Genomic DNA, 10795 nt, shown 5'->3' with positions numbered 1-10795 from the left:
AGGAGTTGGTGACAAGGCTCTGGGCAGGAAATCTAGCCAGGAATAAGGCCAAAGTGGGTGCTGGAGCTCTGCCAGAAAAGCCTGAGAAATTTCTTCACATTTAAAAAGATACAAGCACGTTTTCACTGACTGAATATTTCCAAACAATCAACTGTTGTTTTCCCCAAATCAGACTAAGTTAGGAGCTCTGGGGATATGCATTAAAAGTAGGAGAAGAAATAAACATCTTCCTGAGTCCTCGGGGTGTCAGGACACTGTCACACTGTGCACTGAAACTTGCCTTTCGGGTATTTCCACCTGCCCTGAGGAAATGGACTGTGTCTCAGGGCCCCTTTTCAGCAGACTCTCTGCCCATGTGCCCTGTCCTTTGCTTTTGGGATTTACTCCACCCCCTTACAGTTTTTTACTCATACTTGGGGAATGTGTTTTATTTCTTTTATAACATTTTTCAAAATGAGGAAGAATTCTGTTTCTATTCCCAGCCAGTCCTCAGGGGAAACAGGGTGGGAATTGTGGCAAAGAGGCTGCAACATTCAGCTGCAGGCTCAGTGCAGAAGCCTGATGGAGGAAAAGAGAGCAACTCCCCAGCATCCCTTGGACACATGGTGGGGCTGGGGAGGTGTAGAGGAAGGTCATCTAAGCAGTGTGAGATATCAGGGAGACAGCTGTTGTGAGCTTTCCACACCTGCTTAGGAGATCCTCTGGTTCCCTATCAATTGGAGAAAGCTGCTGTCACTTCTGTAAATTGAAAAACTAAAAAGCCTGAAAATATTGAAACATCTTTTTTTTTTTTAATGAAGTGCTCACTGATATCTTCCACTTTAATTAGAGTCCTGAAACTTCTTCAATTAGCTGTACAAGTCTTGAAACTCTGAAGAAAAGACACATAGCTCGTTAGGGCTTTTTCAATTTTGATGAGCCCCGTGGTGTATTTGGTGCTGATTCCATGAACTGCAGATCCTGTGAGGAGATTGAAGCAGTCTCTCCAAGAGTTAAGGTCAGAAGAAAAAGCTGAACTGCTGTAGAGTGTTAATTGGCCCCACTGAGGCCCATTACTGAGAAAGCCTCTCTCCTCGTGAATGGGTTAGAGCAGAAAATTGGAGTCTGTGATTTAAGGTAGACTAAGGCACTGTGCAGGTGCATCTGATGCTGAGTATTTTATCAAGCAGAAGAGCCAGCCCCACAGAAGTGGGATTCTGCCCCCTGCACTGCCACAGGGCTCTTCCTGGGCCAGTGTCACATGGGGTGTATGATGCAGAGTGTGGTACAAGGGTACCACAGCTCCCAGCATCCTGAGGGAGTGCAAGGAAGCAGTGAGGCCCCAGTTCTGTGACATTAGTATGTGTGGTTGTTTAGGCCTGGCTGGAGGCCAGACGCCCACCAAAGTCGGTCTATCCCTCCCCTTTTTTTTGGACAGCGGAAAAAAACATATATTAAGAGGCTCAGGAGTCAAGATAAGGACAGGGAGAGATCGTCCTGTAATCAACAACATGGGCAGAACAGACTCAACACAGAGTGAAGGAAAGAAAACTCTCTGATTGATGACACTGCACTACACAGACAGTGACACCAGAGTCGGGTAATGAGAAGTGTGACCAGATCTAAAAGCACCTTCCCCCACCCCTCCCTTCTTAGCAGACTGCACTTTAGTCAGGATTTTGCTCCCTTCTCCAGTGGCAAATGCAGCTGCTGGTGTTTCTCTTTCTCCTGTATGTGATTCCCAGAGGCGCTGTGACCATCGCCAATTGCCTTGGCCTTGGTCAGCAGCAGCTCTGGCCTTGAATCAGCCAATGTTTACTCTCTGGGGCCTGCAGAGAGCCTCTGGCTGCTTCTTACAGCAGCCATTTTCTGCAGCCCCCATTCTCTCCCAGCACCCAGCAACTCGAAACTGCGACACTCCACCCCTGGCCTCTGTGAAACACATAGATGAGAATTGTTCTTTAAATCCCCATCCCAACAGCAATTCTCTACAATTATTACACTACCCAGCTCTGTTCAGCCTGTTCTCCCATTACCTCAGCCAATTGTCCTTATCTCAAATTCCTCAAGCGCCACATTGGGCACCAAAAAGGACTGTGGTGGTTTGACTCTGGCTAGAGGCCAAATGCCCACCAAGCCACTCACTCACTCCCCTTTTCAGCCTGAAAAAGGGAGAAAACATATATCTCGGGAGGCTTAGGATTCAAAATAAGGACAGAGGGATCACTTTCCAATTAGTGCAATGGGCAAAACAGACTCAACACAGAATAAAGGAAAGAAAAGGGATTTATTACTACTACAACTATGCACCCAGTAAACCAGAGTCGGGTAATGAGAAGCGTGGCCGGGTCTTAAAGCACCTTCCCCCCATAACTCCCTTCTTAGCAGAGTTAAACTTCATTCACGATTTTACTCCCTTCTTCCACCCCAACATGGAGCAGGGAGGGGCAGGGAATGGGCAGTGGGGTTCCAGCGGTTCCTCACAAGCTGCTTTCCTTCCCCAGACCTTAACACTTTGAATTCCCCTGCACCCCTCCCTTCTTCGAAGACTTTACTTAATTGTGAATTCGCTTCCTTTTCCCCCACCCATCCCAGTGCGGGCAGGGGCAGGGAATGGGGAATGGGGGTTTCCAGTCCCTTCCTCCCGAGTTGTCTTCCGTCATAGCTGGGGGGGGGGCATTCCACACACACCCCCATCCCCGGCAGCACTGTGGGGTCCCACCCATGGGACACAGTCCTCTAGAAACTTCTGCAGCGTGAGTCCTCTATCAGGGAGTCATCTCCTCACCACAGGCCTCAGCAGGACTCCCTTCCATGGGGTGCTGACATTCGGGCCCAGACTCCCCCAGCCTGGTCCCCTGCAAAGTCACAAGTCCCCTGGCAAACCTGCTGTGGTGTGGATCAATCCCTTCACAGGCCATAGATGTCTCTGCTCCCCGTCCATATCCATGGGCTGCGAGGGGACACCCGCTCCACCATGGTCTTCTCCACGGGCTGCAGGGAAATCTCTCCTTCTAGCAACTGGAGTGTCCCATTCTTCTCCCCTTCTCCTTTGTCTCTGGCCTTGGTGTCACGCAGCTTGTTACATCTTCTCACTCCCTTCTCCAGTGGCAAAATGCACCTGCCTGCAGTTTATTTTTCTCCTATATGTGATTCAAAGATGCGCTGGGACCATCTCTAATTGGCTTGGCCCTGGTCAGCAGCAACTTTGGCTTTGAATTGGCTGATGTTTACAGTCTGGGGCCTGCAGAGAGCTTCTAGATGCTTTTTGCAGAAGCCATCTCAGCAGCACAGCTATGCAAAACTGCTAGACCAGGGTGCCAGGCAACTGAGGTCACAGGAAAACAGCATCCTGGAAAATCAGTGTCCCAGGAAAACAGTGGCCCAGGAAACCAGGGCCTTAGAAACCAGGGGTCATGGAAACCAGGGCTGCCAGGAAACTGGGGTGAATGGAAAAAAGGGGCAAGGGAAACTGGGCGTGTGAAAAAACATTGGCACTGGAAGATGGGAGTGCAGAAAACCAGGAGCACAGGTAACCTGGGTTCAAGGAAACTGGAGGCGCAGGAAACCAGGGTGAGGAGACCCCAGTGTGCCAGGAAACTGGGGTGCCAGAAAACTGGGCATGCAGGAAACCAGTGACATGGAAAATCAGTGCACCGGGAAACCAGTGGCCAGGGAAACCAGGGCCCAGGAAACAAGGAGCTTGTGGAAAACTTGGTGCCAGGAAACCAGGGTCCTGTAAATTCAGTGACCTGGGAAACCAGAAGCGTGGCAAACCTGGGTCCTGGGGAACTGGGGGCATGAGAAACCAGAGTGCTGGGGAACTAGGGGCACAGGACACCAGTGGCGTTGGACCAGGGGGTGTGGGAAACTAGGGGTGCAGGAAACCGGGTTGCCAGGAAACTGGGGTGCTAGGAGACTGAGGGTGCAGGAACCAGGGTGGCCAGACAATGATGTGCTAGGCAACTGGGCATGCGGGAAAACGGTGTCCCAGGAAACCTGTGTGCCAGGCAAATGGGGGCGCAAGAAACCAGCATCCTGGAAAACCAGTGCCCTGGGAAAACAGTGGCCCAGGAAATCAGGGCCCAAGAAACCAAGTGCTCATGGAAACTGTGGTGCCAGGAAACGGGAGTCCTGTAAATTCAGTGACCCAGGAAACAAGGTGTGTGGGAAACCTGGGTGTTGGGAAACCGCATGGTGTAATTATACCTCAAACAAGGTATCAAGGTCTTTCAGTGTTCCTGTTGCTTTACCTAGAGGGGTATTGTTGTCTGCAATCAAGGCTGGATTGATTGTTGTGGTAGTTATTGTAGTTGTGTTACTAATGTTGTCCTTTATTATCTCGCTGCTGCAAAGGGCGCTGCAGGAGACGATGAAGGTGATTTCTGTAGCACAAATACAAAAAGGGGAGTTGTGAGGGACTATGGCAGGCCTGTAGAACCCTTGGTTGAGAATATAGAGCTGGGCCTTGAAGATATTAAAGTGCACCCTTGAGAAAGAGGAAGTGTGGAACATCCAGAGAAGTAAACCATTTTAAGGAATTTGCTGACCACAGATGAAGGAACCTGGCAAGAGATAAACCTTGTTAGTGAAGTTACAAATGTCAACCAATTGCATGATAGCATCTACCTGAGAGACCATTAGCAAAAGGACACGTGTAGTAGAAGCATATAAAAATGAGGGTACAGAAATAAATCGGGTCCCTTTTGCTTGTGCACCAGGAGACCTCTTGTATGTGTCATTTGTCTGTCTCAACAGTGACCAGTTTCAACAAGGCCAAGTGCTGGGTCCTGCACTTTGGTCACAATAACCCCAGGCGATGCTACAGGCCTGGGGCAGAGTAGTTGGAGAGCTCCCTAGAGGAGAAAAGGACCTGGGAGTGTTAGTGGAAAGCTGTGGGTGCTAGTGCAAAGCCAGCTGAACATGAACCAGGAATGTGCCCAGGTGGCTAAAAAGGCCAATATCATCCTGGCCTGGATCAGGAATAGTGTAACTAGCTTGAGTAGGGAAGGGATTTCCCATTATTCTCAGCTCTTGTGAGGCCACACCTCAAGTACTGTGTTCAGTTTTGAACTCCTCACTACATGAAGGACGTTGAGATGCTGGAGTATGTCCAGAGATGGGCAATGAAGCTGGTGAAGGGTTTGGAGCACCAGTCCTGTGAGCAGCGGGTGAGGGAACTGAGGCATTTTAGAAGGGAAACATTATTGCTCTCTACATCGACCTACAAGTGGGTTTAGAGAGGTGGGAGTCAGTTCTTTATCTCAGATAACAAGCAATAGGACGAGAAAAATCACCTGTTCAAACAGGTGGAGGTACCAGAAGGAGGCTGTGACCTCATAGGAATCCTGTGCTGGAGCAGGTTTGCTGGCAGGGCTGTGGAAGACCCAGGCTGGAGCAGTCTGTTGCTGAACGTGCACTGGAGCAGTAGGTGATGATATAAACCTATGTGGGAAGGATTCATATTGGAGTTGTAGGGTACATTAATGATCATTAAACTCTTGCCCAGAAGAGCAGCCAGGTAGATGCCCAGGAAGAGGCAGAAGTGCAGAAGCTGCAGCTCCCGTGTCTCTGCAAAGGTCAGGAGGAGGAACTGGCTGATGGAGCTGCTGTTGGACATCTGCTGCCATCAAGTGTGGAGACCTGTCCAAGGAGGAAAAGGCAGAGAGATGTTAGGGAAACTCTTCTTGGAGGAAAACCTCTTCCAATTCACATTGACTCTCTGTTGGACATTTGGACATTGAGCTGCTGTTGAACAGCTGCTGCCTCTGGGCATGGAAAAGTGTTGCAGGAGGAAAGGAGAGAAGGAGAGAAAAACTAAAATGCTTGATTTCTCTCACATACTCCCAGGTGTACATCAGTAGCAGAAGCCACTCCCATGGGCTACCAAAGTGTCATTCCTGGTCTTCAGTTTTGGGTATGGGCAAAAGGGGGTGAACAACACTGACACAAATTCTCAATCAGATCAGATCCACTCTCATGAGGAAAGGGATCTTGGAAACTTGCCTCCGACCCCAGTAATTCCCATGGGAGCTGGGACCAGCAGCTCCCAGGCAGAAGGTGCCTATTTTGTGCCCACCAGAACAAGAGGAATCCCAGCTCTGGTGGGTTTGTGGCAGACATAGGCCAGAGCTGCATCCCCTTCCAGAAAGGATGAGGTCCCTGGAGTGACCTACCTGACTCCTTTCCCCTCCCTGTCCCTGTCTGGGGGTCCTGTGTCAAGGGGAGACAAGGAAAGTTGATTCCCCTGCCCAGATCTGGTTTGATCAGGAGAAAGGACTCTGTTGGACACAAGGATTTCTCCCCAGCCGAGGGAAAGAATGTCAGAGATGAGATCATAGAGTGATCCCCATGAGGTTTGAGACACCAGGAGGGAGCCTTGAAGAACGTGTCTTCTCCTGCTGAGCTGGGCTGGGCTCCTGGGATGGAGGGAGCTCATGAAACACTGCAGCACTGCAGAGAGACAGCTCTGCACAGGAGCAGCTCTTCTGCCAAGGCACAGGGCTGGGGACACTGCCTGTAGGCTTTGAGGGGGGCTGTGAGCCTGAGAGATGTGATGGATGCTGAGAGAGCTGATGGATGCTGAGAGCTCACTAGAGGAGAAAGGTAAAGAGACTTTGCTTTGAATTTTCTGCTCCTGTGGGCTGGGTGGGAAGTGGGAGCTGAGCTTTTATTGATAACATTGCAGGCAGCAGTGCAAACTCTTTTGTCATTAGGACTTGTCAGAGCATCTCCTGAGCCCTGCACACACAGAGGTTCCCAGGGCAGTGCCCTGATGCCAGGAGGGGTCTGCAGAGCAGAGCTGAGCACAGGGCAGAATGGATGAGGTCTGTGAGCACAGAGCAGGAAGTGAAATGGACAAAGAGAAGCAGCTGCAGGGACACTTCCAGACAGATTTTGGCATGTACAGGAGAAGAAGCTGCTCTCAAAAATACCCTGACAGTGGGGATTTGGACATCCCCCACACTGTAGACTCTTCCCTGCAGTGACCCCCTGGTTTCTTTCAGAGAACACAGATTCTGCACCGAGATTTTCAGGGTTTCAGGCTGAGTCTTCTCCTTGGCAGCCCAAACCCACAGTGAGGAGAAACCCTTGAGTGCCTGTCTGCCTGTCCCTGAACTTCCATCCTTGGCTGGAGCATTTCTTTCTGTTTCTCCTCCTGTCCTTGCTGCCTTTGTCCAACCTGGGGTTCTGGAAATGTCAATTGGTGGGCCTGGCACTGAGCTGACCTTCACTTCAGGACCCCCATCTGTAGGACTGAGGAATTTCTAGGGGCTTCTTCTGGGCTTCAAGGCTGCCTCCCAGAGGGGCACAGCTCTCCTAAAGGCTCTTGTGCCCCAGAGAGGAGTCCCATGCAGAAGACTTCTCAGCACTGAGGCCATGGCAATAACTGTGTGTGGGCAGCTGCAATGAGCCCTGTGTGTCCCTGGCTGAGTGAGGAGCTGAGATCCTCCTTGGGTAGGATGAGACCACAGAAGGGCCTTGGAGCTCTGCCCTGGGAGAATGGATTCTTCAGCTCTCTGTGGGGTCCAGTTTCTTCTACAGGGAACAGCAGGGTGTGATTACAGAGTGTCCAGCACAGGGCAGCTGAGACCAGGGCTGATGGACAGAGCAGCTCTCCCCTCTCTGTACTCAGGGGAAGGTTTCACTGGCACTGCAGCAGCAATGTCAGGGAGTTCTGACAGAAGAAACACTCCTGAGGTACAGTGAGGAGAAAACCAAAGCTCCAAAGCTCTGCTCTGCCCTCAGGTGAAACTGGAGTGACAGTGTTGAAAAGCTCATTCTTATCCACAGTGGATTTAGTCTGAGATCACATCATCCTTCTATTTACTGACTGCTGCCAGGCAGGACTGAGTTCTCCAGAGCCACAGCTGACCCTCCTCCCAGCAGTGGCACACTCAAGCCAGCACAAAGCAGACCTCCCAAAAGGGACCTGACAAAAGTCTTCCTGAATATAGAGAGTCAATCTGAGGCTATTCCCTGAGAACTGGAAGAGGTTTTCCTGAAAGAAAAGTTCCCTAAATTCTCATTATCTTTTCGTCCTCTGACAGGTCTCCACATTTGACAGCAGCAGATGTCCAACAGCAGCAGCTCCATCAGCCAGTTCCTCCTCCTGCCCTTTGCAGACACAAGGGAGCTGCAGCTCCTGCACTTCTGCCTCTTCCTGGGCATCTACCTGGCTGCCCTCCTGGGCAATGGCCTCATCATCATCACCATAGCCTGTGACCACCACCTCCACACCCCCATGTACTTCTTCCTCCTCAATCTCTCTGTTCTTGACCTTGGCTGCATCTCCACCACTGTTCCCAAATCCATGGCCAATTCCTTGTGGGACTCCAGGGCCATTTCCTACACAGGATGTGTGGCTCAACTCTTTTTCTTTGTATTTTTGATTGTCACAGAGTACTTTCTCCTCACTGTCATGGCCTATGACCGTTACGTTGCCATCTGCCACCCCCTGCACTATGGGACCCTCCTGGGCAGCAGAGCTTGTGTCCACATGGCAGCAGCTGCCTGGGGCAGTGGGTTTCTCAATGCTGTGCTGCACACAGCCAACACATTTTCACTGCCCATGTGCCATGACAATGCCCTTGACCAGTTCTTCTGTGAAATCCCACAGATCCTCAGGCTCTCCTGCTCAGGTGCCTACCTCAGGGAAACTGGACTCATTGTAGTCAGTTCCTGTTTAGCTTTTGGGTGTTTTGTGTTCATTGTGGTGTCCTATGTGCAGATCTTCAGGGCTGTGCTGAGGATCCCCTTGCAGCAGGGGCGGCACAAAGCCTTTTCCACATGTGTCCCTCACTTGGTTGTGGTCTGCGTATTTCTCAGCACTGGTATGTTTTCCAATCTTAAGCCCCCCTCCATCCACTCCCTTTTTCTGGACCTGTTAGTTTCATTTCTTTACTGCGTGTTTCCACCAGCAGTGAACCCCCTCATCTACAGCATGAGGAACCAGGAGCTCAAGGATGCCATGTGGAAACTGACGACTGGATGTTTCTAAGCAGCAGCAGCTGCTCGTATCACCAACCATGTAACTCACCTTATCACCACTCCCTTTTTTTAGTTTTTTTTTAGTTCTGGGTTTGCTTTTTTTCACCTGCCTGGTTCTCTAAGCTGTAATTACATTGTTCACATTCACCCATTACTAATGCAGGATCTCTAGGTCCTGTGTGACACAGAGAATGTGTAATGAAAAGCTGTGCTTACTTGGTATCATGTCTGCCTGGAAAGTGCCATACTTTTTCATTCTTTTATTTTTTCTCATATTTGAAAAATATTTACTGTCTTTATCAGCTTAATCATTTGACTACCTGGGAATTTCCAGGTAATATACCAATGGCAGTAGATGAAATATTCACTTTTCCCTTTACCTGCTTTATTGTTTGTGGTCTCTTTCACCTCCCTCATCATTCAAGTGTTTCCTCTTCTCCTGATGATACATCCATGTCTAAGGACATCTTTTCAGCAGACTAGCTGGATGTATGCATTTCACTTTGATCACTGGATTCCAACTCCGTTTCGTCTTTGGTCCTGCAGATGCCGATAATCGCTCTGTTGTCTGATTTGAGCTACAGAGAGCTGGAAGACATCCCATCTTTCAGCAGTCTAATGAAGTGTTCTGTCAGAAGGTCAGTGTGTTGATAAGTGACCTTTCTATGTATCTGATTCAAACTGCTCTGTGAGAGAATCTCCTCTGGAAGCTGACCCCCTGCACACGCTGCTTGGCCGTAGCAGCAGCTGAGGAGAGAGATTTCATGGGTATTAAACTGGATCATGTTGAACTGCTGTTTGTTGTCAGAGAAATCTGTCCCTTCCTGTGAGCACAGATGATGCCAGGAAAAGTCTTGGGAGTCTCAGGAGGCCAGTGAGGGAACTGCTGGGGTTGGGGAAGAGCAAGGTTCTCCAGACAGGGTTGGATCTCCAGAGACTGCTTTTCCTGCCTGTCCAGATCACTTTAGGAGACCCATATCCATCACAGAATGCTGCTGTCACTTCTTCTATCAACTGAGCCATGACAGAAAGTATCCTTGACTGATAAAAGGTCCTTCAGGAACATTCCTTTGAAACCTTCATCACTAAGGACCTACCGAAATCCCAGTAGTTGCAGAAGTCTTGAGTTCTTTAATGAAAATGGCTTGAAGAGCCATGCTTGAAAGGGCTTTCTGGATGTTAATGTGCACCATGGTGTCTTTTCTTCTGAGTCACAGAATCACAGAATCACAAGGTTGGAAGAGACCTTGGAAGATCATCAAGTCCAACCATTCCCATCCTAAGCTAAACCAGATCCCTAAGTACCTCATCTACCCTTTTTTTGAACACATCCAGGGATTGTGACTGAACCCCCTCCCTGGGCAGCCTGTTCCAGACCCTGACAACTCTTTCAGTATTTTTTTTTTTTTCTAATCTCCAATCTAAACCTGCCCTGGCCCATCTTCATGCCATTGCCCCTTGTTTTATCTTTTGTCACCTGGCTGCAGAGACCATCGCCCACCTCTCTACATCATCCTTTCAAGTAGTGGTAGGTGGTGACAAGGTCTCCCCTCAGCCTCCTCTTCTCCAGGCTAAACATCCCCAGGTCCCTCAGCCGTTCCTCATAGGATTTGCCCTCCAGCCCCTTCCCCAGCCTGGTTGCCCTTCTCTGCACTTGGTCAAGGACCTCAATGTCCTTCTTATGGTGGGGAGCCCAGAACTGCACACAGTACTCAAGGTGTGGCCTCACCAATGCCCAGTACAGGGGCACAATCACTTCCCCAGACCTACTGGCTACACTGTTTTTGATACAAGCCAAGATGCCATTGGCCTTCCTGGCTGCCTG

General features: G+C 49.9%; 1 protein-coding gene across 1 annotated transcript; it reads left to right on the top strand.

The window, feature by feature from the left end:
* Positions 1-8053: 8053 nt before the first annotated feature.
* Positions 8054-8980, top strand: LOC311200909 (olfactory receptor 14A16-like; the record flags this gene model as incomplete). The annotated part of the gene is made up of 1 exon (XM_084275213.1): positions 8054-8980. One exon carries the CDS (start codon positions 8054-8056, stop codon positions 8978-8980), a length of 927 nt encoding a protein of 308 aa, XP_084131339.1.
* Between the last annotated feature and the right edge of the window lie 1815 nt (positions 8981-10795).

The sequence above is a fragment of the Gallinula chloropus genome, assembly GCF_964237585.1.
Source record: "Gallinula chloropus genome assembly, chromosome: 25".
Classification (NCBI taxonomy): Eukaryota; Metazoa; Chordata; class Aves; order Gruiformes; family Rallidae; genus Gallinula; species Gallinula chloropus.
Note: the sequence above shows the minus strand (reverse complement) of the source record. Positions and strands in the feature narration are given on the sequence as shown.